The 17726-nt window shown below is 42.6% G+C and overlaps 1 protein-coding gene across 1 annotated transcript; it reads left to right on the top strand.

Annotated features, from left to right (window-relative positions):
* The first annotated feature begins 10979 nt into the window (after positions 1 to 10979).
* LOC107397080 (RING finger protein 223) lies at positions 10980 to 17043 on the top strand. Its single transcript, XM_015976979.3, has 2 exons — positions 10980 to 12083; positions 16177 to 17043. Exon 2 carries the CDS (start codon positions 16270 to 16272, stop codon positions 16987 to 16989), a length of 720 nt encoding a protein of 239 aa, XP_015832465.1. The 5' UTR covers positions 10980 to 12083; positions 16177 to 16269; the 3' UTR covers positions 16990 to 17043.
* Positions 17044 to 17726: the final 683 nt, after the last annotated feature.

Genomic DNA, 17726 nt, shown 5'->3' with positions numbered 1-17726 from the left:
CTGAATGCGTTTTGTTTTCCAAAGACTGTTTAGTAAACGCTGCATGGTGGCGCTGTGGAGAAGGTTGCAAGTTTGAAACCCCACTTTTTGTGTGTTCTCTCCCCTCGTGCAGTTTTCCTCTTAACCAGCTCCCCGACACCCTGCTGAGAAATAAGCAGTTCAGTAAATTTAGGTGGAGCCCTTAACCTTTGTATGTGTCTGCAGGGTTAAAGTCTCGGTGGCATCTTGCATCATTCTGGTTTTATTTAAAGCGAAACTTCAAACCAGTTATTTTTGTGGGGGAAAAAAAACATTCCCCCTACTGCTGAAATATCTCACAAGTCAAACAAATACTACATACAAGTGTCTACTTTTCCTTCAAACATCCCGTCGGGGAGGATAGATTTGATTGTGCAAGAGTTAAATCCATCACCACTGTGGTCACATGGGGGCGCTGTCTCCACAGGCAGAAGTGTCATAACCACACAGAATAGACTTTATTGGTCCACGGTGGGGAAATTCACTTGTTTCAGCAGCATCAACACTTAGGGAATAATTAGAAGAAAAATAATAGAAGTACATGTAAATACGCATAGGCAGTACAAACCACGAGTAGAAATGAAACTTAGGTTCCAAAAGTATGCAGCATGTAAGGAACACAGACCTACTAATACATCAGATCCATTATGTTTTTATTTATTATGGACAAATGTACCAATCTGGACATGGAAAAAAAAGTTTTGGTAAAGCTTCCTTTTACAGTCCCCTAATTACTTAATACTTACATGGTGATTACATAGCAAGTTAAAGTATATTACTGTGTAATTAAAGTGTAATTATTGTGTACAGCAGTATATCCTGGGAATGATTAAGAAAAATGAAAACTAGAATTGAACCTGAGTTACATGGTAATAACTGTTAAAAAACTCAGAAACAATAATACACTTACTATGTAATTACCATGTAAGTACTTCGTAAATAGGGGACTGTAAAAGGCGTAACCAAAGTTTTTTCTCATTAAAGTTCTGGGTTATTTTCACTTCAACATTTGTTGTTTCAGCATTTAGAACCAGGGCCGTTTCAGGGCATTTGGGGGCCCAAGGCAAGATGGACTTCTGGGGTCTAAGCCCCCCCCCCCCCCCAATGAAAATGAACCTTGAAACTAACTCTCCCCCAACTGTTTATTTCACCTTTTTTTTTGTCCTGACAAAAACTATTGATTAGTTGAAAATGAGCAGCATTTATTCATTTATTTGTTGGGTTTTAGATTTACGTCTTGAACAAAGATGATGAATGTATGATTTAAGTGAACGCAAACAAGATCTGTTAAAGTGGGGGAGGTCTACCGTGAAGGGGACTTGACCCCTTCAATGGAATCAATTTGAAATTTCACATAAAATTTATACACGAAGTTCATTTAAAGGCTAAAAAAGTCATTCAGCGCACTCGTGAAATTCGTTCTACAGGGCGAATAATCAAAGTCAAACAAAATCTTGTGCTGCGGACCTTCATAAAAACACAAAGAAAATTACTGCCTAGTTACATAAGATGTACAACCTAGCATCTGGTAACAGAAACCACAATTTATCCTTTTGATTTTGGTATTTTCATGATGTCACCGCGATGCCATGCCTGAATTGATGCTCGCAGCGGAAACTGTTTACATTTCTGCGACGGGAACAGACTAAACTACCTGTAGGAGTGATTCTCTCACACTGATTGTGATGTCTTATCTAAATTTAATTATAAATTATTACCAATATCATTATATAATATTATATATAGGTTATAACAGGGTCATTGGTGACTCAAATTTTTAAATATTCAGTGATTATTGTTAAATTGAACAACTCACTTTTTGCTTTTGTATCTTGTTTTTGACAGAAAAATCGATTTTCATCACCAGGATTACTTTCTCGGCATTTATGAGCAATAAAAGTCCAGGTTTTTATTACATAAACCCCCCAGGAGACATGAGCAGACTCCCGAGCTCTCAGAAGCACAGATTTTGTTGCTCAGAGTGAGAAAAGTTTACATTTTTTATCAACGGAAACATGCAAAACTTTCAGTGAACTCCCTCAGACCAGGGGCGATTGTAACAAAATCACCAAAGCTGCAACTTTTTATTCGTTTCTCCTCAGAAAAATCGAGTTGCCTCTTTTGTCAGTAGGCAGCTAGGAGATTCAGTAACTTTTTTAGAAAGACAAGATTAAGATGCTTTTAGTTGCAGTGCAACTAAAGAGTGGAAAGAATCACTCTGCCTAAAAATAAGACTTTTCATTTGCTTTGCAAGAATGGCTGTTTCATGGTTGAATTGTTGAGATTCAGAATGCACCTTTAAAGTAAAGCCATTGTAAATCCTATACATGTAAGATTATGGCCTGGCCTTGACCAATAGAAAGAGCTTGGTTGTGGGACTGAGTCTACGCATGTCTTTCAAACTGTCTCGGCACCTAATTGGGACCATACTAGGACCAATCAGAGCAACAAACAGCGTGACGTATTTATCGCTACAGAAATCAGTCAACAGGGCAATCCGCCATACACCATCAAAGCAAATACATACTTTTTCCAAGACTTAAAGGGGCATTATGGAAGTTTGACAGCCAAAACTTGTATAGAAATAATAAATTTCTTCTTCATACATTCTCCTGCAATGCCCTGGTCCTGTAGAATGAGCCCTGGCATTTTTACTGTGATTGCCTGTTTTTCTGTAAAATCACAGAAAAAGAGAGATGCTCGGGTCAAGCAGGCTGCTTCATGCGCGTTCACGCTCAGGCATCGCCCGTAGCATTTGCTATCCGTAGCTTTAGCAGAGAGACAGACAGTGTGACTTTGTCGCTGTTCCTAACGCCTAGTGACAAAGCTAGCTACATTTCTGAGGACCCTTAGCTACTTTCTGTAGAACTTTCTTCTAGATGTTTCCTGCAAATTAGCAAAAAAAATAGCCATTTTTGCTTCGATTCGCTCTGAACATTGTTTCAGCTGTCATCAAGGTTATAAATGTTACAGATACAATGGGTGTCATTGGTGCTTTAGCTCACCTTGTAAGATGTTGGACTCTGACACAGAAGTCCTGGGTTTGATTCTGGGTGTGAACATAGTTCATGTAGAGTTTCTTTTTTACATTAATGGTATATTTTTTTACAGTAAGATGCCCAATTTTTTATTTGAGACTCGCCGAACGGCATTGAATTCACTGATAAAAGATGTGGGTTCATCTTTCATTTTGGAACAATTTTTCAAGCAAAGGAAGGGAATGATCTGAGCATGCAGGAGGACTGACCCATCATAAACCTTTGTCGGCTGTGCTAAAGAGAAAGGTACAGAACCAAATTATTTAATTATTGTAAATCCTCTAATACAGACCCGGGCCTGTATTTGACTCAAGCTCATCAAACTCCAGGCCTTTATTGGAAGGAGGACCAGAATTAGAGGCAGGCCTCAATTTCTATTTGAGCAAAATGAACTAATGGTTCGCTGGAGTTTTTGAGAATTAGAATTGCGTCCACATTTTCAAAGTTAAACACATTTCTTTTAACAACGGTAGTTTCTGCTTCAGCCCTCTCCCCCCTCGCCCTGCGCAGCGGCCGCAAACTCACTGATGCGCCTGCAGCCTCTCAGAGTTCCTGCTGCTCTAAACATTAAAATAAGTATTTCATTTTCTGTTCCTCACTTCTGATTACCTTCAATGGTGTCTGTTTGTTGCAACCACCAGGTACAAAAACTAACTTGTTTTTATTTGACTATTTTTCTGTCCTGCCTTTTTATTATCTTCCTGCATCTCCTCTCAATCCTAAAGAGAAACTGCTACCTGGGTTCATATATATTCACCTCATGAGTTACCTTTGAACTGCAGTTCTAAAAGATCTACCGACCGCAAAAACAGCAGAGTGCTCGCTGGCCACATCAGTGATCGGTGCGTCACTGAGGACAAAACAGGTGATGCGCCCCGATCCACAGCAGCAAAACGCATCAGGCACAAATAAAAGAATAAAAGACAGAAAACATCAAAGGAAATGAGCCGACATGAACGATCGCGTGGTAAATTAGTCTTTGAGGTGGCGACACCTAATTTGATAATGTTACTGTGGTCGTGCTCAGGACGCAGATGTCTGGAGCGCGTCAACAATCAGAGCTTTGCATGCGCAAGCTGGTTAAGGTTAGATGGGGGTGAGGGGAAGGTTAAATTGCAAGAGGGTAAACGTCACAATTTGTTTAAATGTCCGTTTTAAGGCGGGTGTCGGTACCGACGCTCTGGCACAGCGCGTTGCCTCCCGACGCGCAGGAGCTTGTCACCTGCTGATAGCAGGCTGCTGTCTTTTCCGAGGACTGCATCTTGTCGGTCATTATCACGTGACAGCGACTAGTCGATGACAGGCATAAAAGTCACTATAGGGCGGTGAAGTCGACAAGTGACTAGTTCATACAACCCCTGCTACTGCTCCCCAGAGTGTTCTGCAGCATAATCAGCACGTTCTCTTTGAACTTGATATCAAAGTTTCGCCTCCTCTTCGTCTCCGCACGGTTAAAGTTACCCTCGCGGTCTATCACTGGCAAATCAAAAGTGAAACGGATGACACAACCGCCCCCCGTACTTGCTTGTTACCACATTCCACCTGGCCACAATAAAAAACCAGCCATTATTCACCTCCGCCGACTCAGACACCGGCCAAAATATGATACTCGGCAGTTAATTAAATACAGGCTAATATTAGAGGATTTATGGTAATTAGCTGCACGTTCTCCTGTTCTCTGTCCTCCTGGACACACACACACACACACACACACACACACACACACACACACACACACACACACACACACACACACACACACACACACACACACACACACACACACACAGGACTGTCTCAGCTGTTATTTTCGTTAAGGAGTGTGCACGTACAGCATGCGCGCCTCGTGCACGAGCCTACTGTTGAAGCTCCCGTTACGCTTTTGGCCTGAGGGGGCAATCGCGAGCATAAAAATTCAAAACTCCGTAAAGTCCCTTTAAGCACCTGATGTCTCAAAGAAAGGCCCAACTCTAAATCGTCCATAGACGCAAAAGCCGTTTCTTATGAGCTCCACTCCTGAGCTAACACCATGTTTTTAGTTTTGCTTAGGGCTGGGCGATATGGCCTCAAATCTTTATTGTGATATAATCTGAAACATGTGCGGTAACGATATATATTGCCATATATTTTTTCCTCTGTCTATAGATGTCAAAGTGACATGATTTTAAATATCCTCATGTGGCAAATATATGCCACATGAGGCATATAGACCGCCTCCTCCGCCCACTCCAAGCTTGCAGTCACTGCTATTCTGTTGTCCCAATGTCAGCAGGGTGCACATCTTAGTGACGTCATGTGTTATCGCGATATCGCGGTATTACGATACAACCAAAATCTCTATCATTACCCAATTTTATATAATTTCTACCTTATATTGTTTATATTGCCCACCCCTAGTTTTGCTGTAGTTTTAGTTTGCAGCTCTGGTGCTAAGCCCGTCCCAACAAACCTAGAGCGCTGTGACCTGCAAGACCTAAAGTTGTTCAGACCAATGGTAGACCTGTTGAGGCTACAATGACAGACCTGTAGAGCAAGACCTTTTGCTACCACTACAGTTGGCCTAGATTTCCAGGCTAGCTATTTTTGTGTTTGCTAATATTGATTAGCCCATCTGGTTGATCCCAAAAGCAAATAAGTTGCAACCAGTGACATCTTTACCACAGTTCCTCCTAGTGGTTCATGGGATGTTTTGCTAGAAGTCTAAAAAACACACAGAAACAGGCAAAACATTATCATCAGTCCTTTGTCTGCAGTCTTCAAAGTGGCTTTTAAAAACTGTGACAATCTCCAAATGGACCTTTATAACAGCCAAAATTCCCAATAATACCAAGTAACTGAAAGCATTTTCCTATTAGCTGATAATTCCCCATACAAGACCTGAAAGAGTCTCAGCTGGCTAAGAAAGCCCAAACTCTAGCAAGCTGCAGGAGATAAAACTGGATTTCCTCAGAGGATATTAAATAGACTTTAGGAGGCTTTATCGTGAACAACACTGTTTTTCAACCTGATTAGGAATTTTATGCCTTTAGGTTTATCATTTTTCATTGGAGTTTGTTTATTGTTTATTGATTATTTTTTATCTGTTGTCGAGATAGCAGCTCATAGCTTAAGTGCCATGAATAAGCTTAAGCCGATATCGTTCCTGCTTCTTAACCCTCTGTAGAATATTGTCACAAATTCCAATGAAAGCATTTTTGACATGAAAGGTGCATTATGCTAAAATTTTACAGTTAAATAATCACAAAACAGTCTAATGCATCATTCACATTGAAAGGAAGGGCACATCATAACAGATTTCCTTCTCAGCCAACTGGGGGGGGGGGGGGGGGGTGTCAGCTTTAGTACTACATTGTCTTTGTTTACAATATGTGAACTCACAGTGTTGCAGAGCTAGCACTGCAGCACTGGCATTTGTAATTAGACATCAGCATGGCAAAAAGTGTTTTATAAAAATCCAAAGCTAGTACTAGCCAGAAGTTATTTCTTGTACCCCTAAAAAGCCAAGGCATCTTTTTGTTTGACTCTAATATCGGATAAAGAAGGCTAGAGGCTAATGTTGAGCTAACAATGCTAACGGCGAATTAGACAAAAGTAGTGAGCTCTAAAAAAATCTCAAGTTACTTTTTCAATCACCAGCAACTTGAAATTACAGTGAAATTTATCTGCTGTGTTTGATTTGTGTATTCTCATCCAAAATATTCTGGCGCTGAGGCGTAGCTAGCAACAGCCATAGTGAAAATTTAGTTGTGACACACCAAATTGGTCCCTGTGGTACTTTGGGACAGTTTAGCCTGTAGCTGTACATTGTATGATTTTTCTAAAAATAAAAAATAAACCTAAATATCCATCTATCTCAAATTTGAGAAACACTTATTTCAGAAAAACACAAGTCTCAACAGTTACTTCAGTTCTTCTTTCAAATGTTATTGTTTTAGAATTTAAAACTATTTAATTTGCTTGTTGTTGTTTCAATAAAATATATTCACAAAAATACACACACACACACACACACACACACACACACACACACACACACACACACACACACACACACACACATATATACATATATTTAAATTGTGATTCATTAAATAAAATAAATTGAACAAAATATTTATTAAAATGTCATTAAAACACATTTGTTTATTGGCTTTAACATTTATTTCTGGATTACAAAAGATGAAAGAAGATGAATGAATGAGTTGTTTGATCATGAATGTGATTTAATATGGAGGTGAGGGTGGGGTCATCCCTTGAGGGGCCAGTGGGGTGGCCTTGGGCCCTCCTGATCACCTTTTGGGAACGCCACTGGGTGGAGGATCTCCAGTTGGTATGGGCCAATTTTATTTATTTATTACTGTTATATAATCTGATAACAAAATTTGATTATAAATTATACATTAGCCAGTCCTCAAACGTCCATTGTTTGTGTTGTTCTAAACTACAACAAATAAAATAAAGGTTAAAAAAATATACATTACCAAAGTAGTTCAGTTTGCATTTACTACATTATTATTATTATTATTATTATATTATATTTATTTATATGAACCTGGAAAGTCGCGGCTGATCCGGCAGAAGTTTCAAACAGCAATGGTGCATGTGTGGTAGCAAAGTGATTCGGATGTTGTTTGGTTGATAAAACAACTGCATAAACAAAACATACACTTTCATGCCAAGTTATAGAGGTACTGACACAGGTATGGTAGGTGAAATAACATTTTGGCTATTTGAACAGTAGATGTTTTAAATACTGGAAATGATCTAATTTATAACTGATGTGGCCACTCATAAGTGATGCTGCAGTCAGGGAGGAGCCTAAGGGAGGACTTCCTGTCTCTAGAGACGTTTGTGAATGGCATCACCGCCAGGTAAAGTCCAAATTGTGACCAAACACTTAAAATGACTATAATGTCCTTTTAGGAAGTCACAAACTGAGTCACATGCTTTGACTTATCATCATTTCCCTCAAGTTGTGTCACCTGAAGGTGACAGGCATTAAATACAACCATAAACAATATATACTTTCACAATAAACTAAATTCCTTGACCTCGTGGTGGAAAAACGGTTCTCCTGATAACCTTCCCATCCCCTCAGTTGGGTTTTTTCCTTGTTAGTTTGAGAGATTGCCCCCATTCTCCACACGATAACATCTGAGTTTGTTTCTCAACAGCAGCAATCATGTGAGTCTGATAAGGAGAATTATGAGGAGGACATACCTCCCTCGTCCTCAATAAAACATCAGCAACAAAACACTACAGTAACTGCTGCGGGGCAAAGATTATTAAATGAAGAACGGGAATGCTTTGCGGTTGTAGGCCATAAAGATAAGCTAGCAGTGAACCCCAAAGTAGGCCATTATAACCAGGATATTTTATATTTACCTGCTTTGTAACTGACTTAATCTTAAGCTGAAGACTTGCATCTCGCCTAAGAAACAATGGTTTTGAAACCAAAATGATTTTAAAATCTTGAAATCAAAGGGAAAATTATTTAATTCTAGCATCCAAATTTGAGAAACTGAGAAAGTGACGACATTAGATGATGTTTATTTGTTTCTCTGCTCCAGCACACCTGATTTAATGGTTGAATCACCTGTTTGGCAGGTCAGTAATCTCCGTTAATCACCCGCAGATCAAAATCAGGTGTGCTGATGCAAAGAAGTCCTCTAAATTTTAAAGGTTTCTCTGCGTCAACAAACCTGATTTGAATCTTTGACACGTTTATTATTAATCCAGGTCGCTGCAATCCAGGAAGTAGAATTGAAATGAAATGACGGCAGTCCTAATTCTTCCTTATGAGCATGCCTAACCCCAATAAATGAGCTTGGGTTACTAAATAACCGGGTCAGTCACAGAGACACGCCACTCACAAAGGCCCCGACAGCCGTTAGTCATTACCACAAAATCAAACGAGCATCCAAACGATAAAAAAAACTCACAACACACATTCTTCAGTTAATGTTAATTAACAGGAGCCACTTTGTGGTTCAACTTCTTTTTATTTTTCTAAATTAAATATGAAATTGCTGCTTATTAAGTCTTTGAAGCTCCTCTGCCTTGCGGTGATCTCTGAAAACCAATTTTCCTAATTTCCTCTTCATAAAGACGCTTTATAAAATAAACAAGCACGACAGTGCTGTGTGATGGTGAACGTGTGTGTAATGCAGAGAAGAAGATAGTCCAGCTGTTATCAACTACATGGAAATGAATCCTTTACATGTTTTTTACATCTTAAACAAATTGGCTTTTGTGCCTCAGTGAAAGTCTGGCTCTGTCTGATGACTCTGGGGGGACAAAAGGAGCTTCATTTGCAGACCAGAATTTATTATTTCCCAGAAAACCAGTTTGCACTAAGGTCTGTTTAAGGCTTTATTGCCTTCCGATGTGTGTGCTGTAGGTGTGGGGTGTTTACATTATGTGTGTTTGTGAGTAAAGACTGGTAGCAGCTTAAAGCTACAGTGGCAAATCTGCAAAACAAGCTAGCTTACAGCATTTTATGCCCCTTAACAAAGTTAGCTATACATATATTGTGGCAAATAACAATGATTTGGCTCTCTTGTCGTCTTGTTCACGAGTGAGAGAAAGATGGAGCGTGAGATCGGTAGGCGGATTGGTGCTACGTCTGCAGCGATGCGGGCGTTGTACCCATGATTGTGTCGGTCTTTCGTGGTAAAGAGAGAGCTGAGCTGGAAGGCAAAACTGTTGATTTACCGACTGATCTACCAACCATCACTTATACCGAAAGAATGAGCTTGCAGATAAAAGCGGCCCAAAGGAGTCTTCTCTGCAGGTTGTCTGGGCTCTCCCTTATACCCCTCCTTTCCACCGGAGCCGTCAGCAGCGCGTTAGTGCAGCAGCACGTCTTGCTCGCGGTAGCTGCTGCTTGGCCCTTCCCACGAGATGCGAAGCAGCAGGGGAGCAGCTGTCACCGACTGAGCACGAAGTCACACGAGTGACTTCGTCAGTAAACACAACAACAAGCAGGAGAAAACTACAACATGGCTCCAAAAGGTTTGTGTTTTATGTTCTGTCCGTTTTATAATCGCCAATACGGACCTGAAAAACAAAGGAGACCGCTAGCTAGGTGATAACTTCTCACGGGGCCGCACAGTTAGTAACTGTTTTTTAAAGTAAAGCAACCGGAAGGCAGTACGTTTCTTTATTCTGAAAATCTCGGGAGCTTCGATCCGTTTCTGCATCCGATTTCCTGTCTTTCCTTCCCCAAAAATGTCGAACTTGACCCGTTTCAGAGGCGTAGCGCCTAGAAAATAGAACTGGCGCCTAAGGGCCGCGACATGCTGCTCCTGAGACGCGGCCGACTCGCGCCGCTGACGGCTCCGTGGTAAAGGTTCTGTTGACCACAGCGGTTCCTATCAGCAGCTATGACGTGCTGCTGCAGTAACGGCTGCTCCCCTGCTGCTTCGCGTCTCGTGGGAAGGGCCAAGCAGCAGCTTACGCGAGCAAGACGTGCTGCTGCGGTAACGTGCTGCTGACGGCTCTGGTATAAAGGAGGGGTTAGAGGTGGGGTGAGAAGCTCGGTCATCCGGGAGGGGCTCAGAGTAGACCTGCTTCTCCTGCACATCGAAAGGAGCCAGCTGATGTGGCTCAGGCTTCTGGTTAAGATGCCTCCCTGGTGAGGTTTTCCAGAGACATCCAACCAGGAGGAGATCTAAAGGAAGACCCAGGACAGGGAGGGACTACGTCTCTCGGCAGGCCAGGGAACACCTTGGGCGTTTGGGCAGAGGGAAATCTGGGCCTCCCTGCTTAGGCTGCTGCCCCCGTGACCCAAAATGTGGATGAAATTGGATGGATGGAATTGGTTTTCTCGCATTGTCCAAAAACCTTTGCCAGTAACACGTTTTGGACCAGGGGGAAATTGGCCCATCCAAATCGTCGGTCTTGCCAAACCACTGGACTTCCCTGGGTCCTCCACTCATTACACACTCATGTATTTTGCACCAGAATCACTGGTGTGAGAGGTTCTCCGCTCAATAATATCAGAGGAGAAACAGCCGGCTGCTACCACTTCAACTTTAGGACAAACTACCAGAGTCCCACCAGGACAAACACCAGAAGGCAAAAGAAGATTGATGTTTAGCGCTCTCTCGTTTATTGTGGCAATGCGGGTTCCGGTACCAAGTAGATGTGGCCGTGTTTAAAAGCTAGCTTGTTTTGCAGACTTGCCCTGGTGCAGCTTTACATAACAAGTTCTCTTGTTTTTTCGACACATTTGCGGTGGTTTTGTATAAATGATTGCCTTGTGAGTCGATCTCCATGTTGATGTTTTATCCCCACAAATACAAGTTTAGCCGCATTGTGGAGCTGCTAATGCTAACGATTAGCTTCTACTAGTCAAGACGTTCCCTGCTCTCTCCTGGATGCTAGATCATCAACAGTCTTCCCCGTAGTGAGCCAAGATGGGTGAATCCATGAACGCATTTTTGACAATATGACGTGGAATTGTCAAGCATTTCTAATCGGAGCGTTTCCCTGTCTATTTTCCATTGGTGGCTAACGCAGGAAATAGGCGTGGAAAACTGAGTTTTACATTCAGGCTGAACATGAAAACAGAGTGACTGATCATATTTCATAAAAACGGTTTCTCAGTGAACTCGGCCTTTAAGGAGAAACTGGGAGGACAAAAATGTGTAACTTTCCTTCATCCCGAGGCTTCATCCTCCCCCTCCTCCTCTTCTCTCCCCACCACCCCAAGGTCAAGACTTTCCATTTGCATAGAGCACCAAAACAGGAGCTGACAGATCAGGGCAGGTGGTAACGGACTCCGAGGAAGGAGGATCCAGTCTCAGAACACACACACAAAGACACACCCACTCTCACACACACACTTCAGCAGACTGTCAAACAAACCAGGAGGGAGGATCTGAACCGGAGCACATGCTTTCCCAAAAACTCCCGGATGGGCTCTCTGAGTTTCAAACCACAAAAAAATGCCCCCTAAAGCGAACAGGAAGTGAGCTGAGAAACATCCTGAAGACGTTCATCAGACATCTTCATCTCCTGCAGGTAAACTCGACCGTCTTCAGCCCTTAAATGTCTTCAGTGTAGTTTTTTTTATACGTTTGCCGATTTTTATGGTTGAAGGCATAACATGCTTTATTTGATGTTTTTGTTTAAATCTGGACTTTTGTCAAGGAAAGAAGCAGATTTTAATTCTAAACTGCAGTTAAAGTAAAAAAGTGGACCAGGGTTAAACTAAATGTTAAAGGTTAATTATTATATGAAGATGAATTAAAGCTAACTTGACCTGCAGTAGGTCAGTATTTAGCTGGGAATCTGAGTCTTTGCATTTTGCTGTCTGTCTGTTTTTTTTTTTTTTTTTTTTTTTTGGTGTGTGTTTGTTTACACACGTCAGATCATGCTCTTTGTTTTTGCCTCAGCGAGCTTCAGATTCAGTTAAACCGTCTCCATTGGCCCCCGCCCCCTCTTTCACAGGTCAGGTGGATCGAATTTCCTTCGCTCTGGAAACTGAAAACAGGTAGCGCAGCATCGTGGCTGGCAGTTGGACAGGATACAGACACAGAAAAACTCAGGGGAGCTGCTAAATGAGCCGGTAGCAACTTCGCATTCACTTCTTTAATTCTCCAAATGAGCTGTGACCCCTGGGTCAGTGGGGCGGCGGGGGAGGAAAACAAGCTGCTGGTTTCAGGAACCATAAAGTAGAATACTGGACAATAAAGAGACCCACCCAAAGTCTGACTCTGATTTATCATCTTGACAGTCTGAGTTAATATTTGACCCTGCTGGTGCTGGAGGGCATTAGCCTACAAATGAGCAGCCCAAAGGCTTTTGTAGGAAAGACTTTCCTCCATTCTTTTGGTTTAGCGGATATCAAATTTGTTTTTTAAATTTCACCTCCAAACAGTGTGTCGGTCCTCTACCTCTAAGTTCAATTACCACAGAAAACACTTTAACCTTCTGCTGGCGATGGTTTCTCTGGAGAACGTAATGAGCAACTGTAAACAGCCTCAAAGCGGAGAAACAGAGAATGGCCGTGTTTCCACGATAGGAGTTCTGGGAAGAAGAAGAAGAAGAAAATATCATTTCTGTAGCGCCTCTCAAGATAAAAATCACGAGGCGCTTCACAAAAACAAAAAATGTAAAAATATAAAAAAGAATTTAGAAAATTTTTAAAAACGTTTAAAATGAGCAAAAAACAGACAATTGTAATTAAAAAAATGTTAAGAAATGGAGAGAGTGAACAGGAAAGAGGGAAATCAGTGGATCCTGAGGAAGGTGGAATAGGTGAGGAGAGCAGAATAAAGAGAGAGTGGTGAAGAAGGTCATACAAAAGCCAGCTTGAACAAGTGAGTCTTCAGCTGCTTTTTAAAGGAGACCACTGAGTCCACTGATCTCAGGCTCAGGGGGAGAGAGTTCCAGAGTCTGGGGAAATGTCTGGGAAGGATGGAAGGTGAAAAATATGCTGGCTCAACCCCATCTATATAGCTATAGTTATACATTAGTACTCCAGGTAATTTTTATTTATATGTTTTTGCCTAAGCAGGTTTAACAGCTTTGTAAATATTTAAACTTGACAAAATGTGCTTCAGAGAATTTTTCAGTTGGCTGCACATCAATTAAGCGCAGGTGCCTTTTTCATCGTTGGTAGCAACCGTTCCTCGTGTCGAGGTAACCACAAGGGACCACACCCAATAACTGACTCCCCGCTTGAGGAAAAGAGGGAGAAAAAGTGTCAAAAGGAATAGTTCAGTATGTTTTGAAACTGATACGGTGTATAATGACAAAGGGAAAGAAATCTGTCCTAATCCTTGTGAAGCACGCTCTAATTGAGCAGGGATGAGGACGGAGAGTTGGTAATGCAGGAATGTGAAGGGTAGATGGAGCGATTAGATGGAGAACAAGTGGAGACTTTGTGTACAGAGGAGAACCGGGTTAAAATCCACCCTGAAGGCTCAGTAGGAGAACACCTGTTCCGAAGCTTTCATCCTCAGAAACAAAGTCTAAAATAAAACCAAACCAACTCAACTTCCTTCACATAAATGATTCTAAACATTATCACCAAACTCAGATGTTATTTACATTTTAGACATATTAGAGCCTCAATTTACTGAAATGTTCTTCTTAGCTCAAGTTCCAGGTATAAGAGCAGAGATCCAAACTTTATTAGAATCTGGAAACGGATGAGAGTGGATGTAAAATAAAACATCTTCAGTTTACAACATTCCCTCATAAATGACTCAGAACAGTCTTTCATCAGCTGCTCAGGGCAAGGGGACACAGGACACAGTGTACCAGCGGACGTTGGTACCTGCTTGCTGTGCCTGAAAACTGCCCCAACAGGAAAAACCACGATGGAGCAGTCTTGCATAAAACCTTCATGTGAGCATTTATGTTTAAAATTACGCTAAAATGAAAATGACACAGTCCACATCGTGTAAGTTTGATTAGCTTCCTGCATTAGTGAAGATGCACACACACACACACACACACACACACACACACACACACACACACACACACACACACACACACACACACACACACACACACACACACCATGCATAACTTTTGGATTGAAGCCTAATAAAAAGGCATACGTTGACAGGCCGTTTGTGTTTTGTTTGTTTATTTAAGCGATCAATATTTATTTCATTATTACTCGTCATGTTCGTTTAGTTGAGTTGAAAAGACGGGTGAAGTAAAACAACGATGAGTAACAAAGAACATGTTGGATAAAACAGAGGTGCCAGAAGAGGAATAATGAAGAGAATAAAGCTCTAAACAATAAAAGAGACAATAAATAAAAAAAATATTTTTTGAGAAGACAATGAAAGCACAAATCGTCAGGGCTACCGTAGCGCTATCCCAGTTAGCACGTATCCTCCATGCAAATTAGCCACACCTTCACTTTTTCAGTGTTATCAGTTTTCCCCAAGAGCCTAAATTAACACGTGAAGCAGACCGGAGCAGAGTTTTGACCTTTGGCAACTCAACTCTAAAAATTTTGCAAAAATAGAAGATAGAAATATTGTTGCCTCCCTTCATTGTGCGTGTGTGTGTGTGTGTGTGTGTGTGTGGTGGGGGGGCGTAGGGAAGTGTGGCATCAGAGCAGGTGAAGGGGGTCCACCGCTCCTGCCTGAGAGTTGGCAGCCTGGATAGGGAGCTAGCTCGACCACCGATTGTAGTGATGGGAATTCCGGCTCTTTTTGGAGAGCCGGTTCTTTTGGCTCCCAAGTGGCTCCTCAGATTTTCTGTTGCGTAGAGTACATTTATAAACAAAATAAAGCAAAACTATATGTAAAATGATTTACTAATGTAAAAATATGCAATATATCAAATATTTATCATTTCTATGGACTTAATAACTGAACACTTTAAGAAATCTCAACTTTCCGACTGCTGGCGCTCATTTTCTCACCGTCCTCGTTGCACTCTCCTCTCTCGCTCGCCTTTTTCCTCCTCCTCATTCCCTCTCGTCTCCCTCCACCCGCATGTGCTCTGCTGTGTGTCTGAGTCTGATCCTCCCTCTTCCCCACCCCTACTGCTCTGTGAGTGGACAGTCTGGACACGCAGTTACACATGCTGACCAATCGCCTGTAGCTTTCACCAAAGTAAGAGGGCAGGGGACGGCTCCCGTCGTTCACTTCAAAAGAGCCGGCTCTTAGAGCCGGTTCGTTCATGACCGACACATCACTAGCCGATTGACAGTTGAGCTGGTTACACAAGTGGAACGGCGGGCCTTCAGGCAGACTGAAAGGAGATGTGGAAAAGGACCCTGTGCATCGTGTTTGTAGGAAAATTGTTAGCAAGTAAAAACAAAACCCATTTTCCATTTAGTGGTGTGCTTTCATAGCTGAACTTCCTACAGCTTATGGATTTTGTCTCTGATGTATGTTGGGATTAGGATGAGTCTTGTTTGCGTTTCACATTCTGATGAAATCACTGAGAGCCTCCATTAGAAACATGTTGTCCTAATTAGGAAGGCCCACGGCTGTCAGACGTGTCCACACCTGGGCTGATGTGTTTTTAAACATCTGTGTGACGGTGACTAGATGTTGCTCTTTGGCCGTAAGTAACTACAAAAAGAAATCATGTGAGGCATATTAACTAATCTCTGCCTTTAATTCGTCCTCTTTAGACAATCCAGGAATTAACCTGACCAATAAGGACAAAAACAGCTGGCAGTCTGAAGGAGGCTGCACAAACCAGAGGAAGAGACACACGTTTGAAAATGGAACAGAATACTCGGATTTGGCACATGCAAGCCCCACCCCAGGAAGTGCCAGGAGAGGTGCAAAAGAAAGTGTCGGTGGCCAGCCAGCCAGAGTGCTCCATCTGCTACAACACCTATGACAATATCTTTAAAACGCCAAAGTTGCTGGAGTGCACCCACACCTTCTGTCTCGAGTGCCTTTCCCGTCTCATGGCAGTCTCGCTATCCGACCCGGATGAGAGCAGTGGAAGCATGCACCTGTCTTGCCCCTTCTGCCGTCACCCCACCATGTTGCCAGAAGAGGGACCCCCAGCCTTGGCCACCAGCCGCGAGGTGCTCTGCAAACTGCCCGTCCACCAGCAGCACGAGGAGCCAGTGTGGCTGGAGGGAGAAAAGCTGTGCTACAAGAGCTCCAGTCAGAATGCCTTTTCAGGTGCCCCCGACAGTCCCACGGCCTTCTGCATCTGCGTTGACATCGGGGCCAATAAGTCAGTGGACACTCCTGTCCAGACGAGGCCCAGGACTCACAGCCTGATGAGCAGGCTGTCAGACTGGAAGAGGATGGCTCTCTTCATTGCACTCATGGTGCTGCTCATTGTAGTTGTCTTGTGGCCTCTGCAGTGCATATTCAGCACTGGAAACATGCGCTGCATTAGAGATCGACAGCAAATCCCCACTACCACCACTACAACCACTCCTTTTACTCCCATCACCAGGATGTCTGGTCAGAAAGGATAAGAGCATCTAGTTGTTCCAACTGGAAACTTTCAGCTGAACACCGATTGCCCCCCCGCCCCCCCCCCCCCCCCCCCAACACACCCACCTTTTACATGGACGAACTGGTCCGACTGAAGAGCACACGTGAAGCGCTCCGGATGAGCACAGGCCAGGCATAAACTACGTCTAACAGGAGTGATGATCGAGACGCCTTTTTGCACTTTAGTCCAAATATATTTGATTGTACAGTGGGTCAGTTGTTAGGACTGTTGCCTTGCAGTGTAAAGGTTGTTGGTTTGAATCCTATGGAGTTAGCGTATTCTCCGTGTGCATGTGTGGGTTTTCACCAGGTGCTCCCGTTTCCTCCTACAGACCAAAACCATGTATGTTAGGTTGATTGGCGACCCCAAATCCCTAGTTCCCTAGATGTGAGTGTGTGACTAGTTGTTTGTCTCTGGGATGGACTGGTGACTTGTCCAGGTTGTCCTTTCTCATCCAGTGACATCTGGACGTAGCCACCAGCTTCCAGCGACCCTACTGAGGATAAAGTGGTTTGGAAAAAGGATGAAATAAGAAAACGTCGCTCACCAATTCAGATGACTCGAGCTACAAGTTGTGTTGCAAGTGTCTGCTAAACATTTAGCAACGAACCCGCTGCCGTATCCGGGCCAAACAGAGGAGCTACGTGACATTTACTGTGACATCATCAAAATGTGAACTTTGCTTTGTTTTAAATCTCCAGCTGGCTACAAAAGGTT

Source organism: Nothobranchius furzeri, chromosome 15 (assembly GCF_043380555.1).
Source record: "Nothobranchius furzeri strain GRZ-AD chromosome 15, NfurGRZ-RIMD1, whole genome shotgun sequence".
In the NCBI taxonomy this organism is placed as follows: Eukaryota; Metazoa; Chordata; class Actinopteri; order Cyprinodontiformes; family Nothobranchiidae; genus Nothobranchius; species Nothobranchius furzeri.
Note: the sequence above shows the minus strand (reverse complement) of the source record. Positions and strands in the feature narration are given on the sequence as shown.

Bases quoted from the DNA above. Each gene is read 5' to 3' on its own strand.
- LOC107397080 (XM_015976979.3), top strand. From the start codon at position 16,270: ATGGAACAGAATACTCGGATTTGGCACATGCAAGCCCCACCCCAGGAA.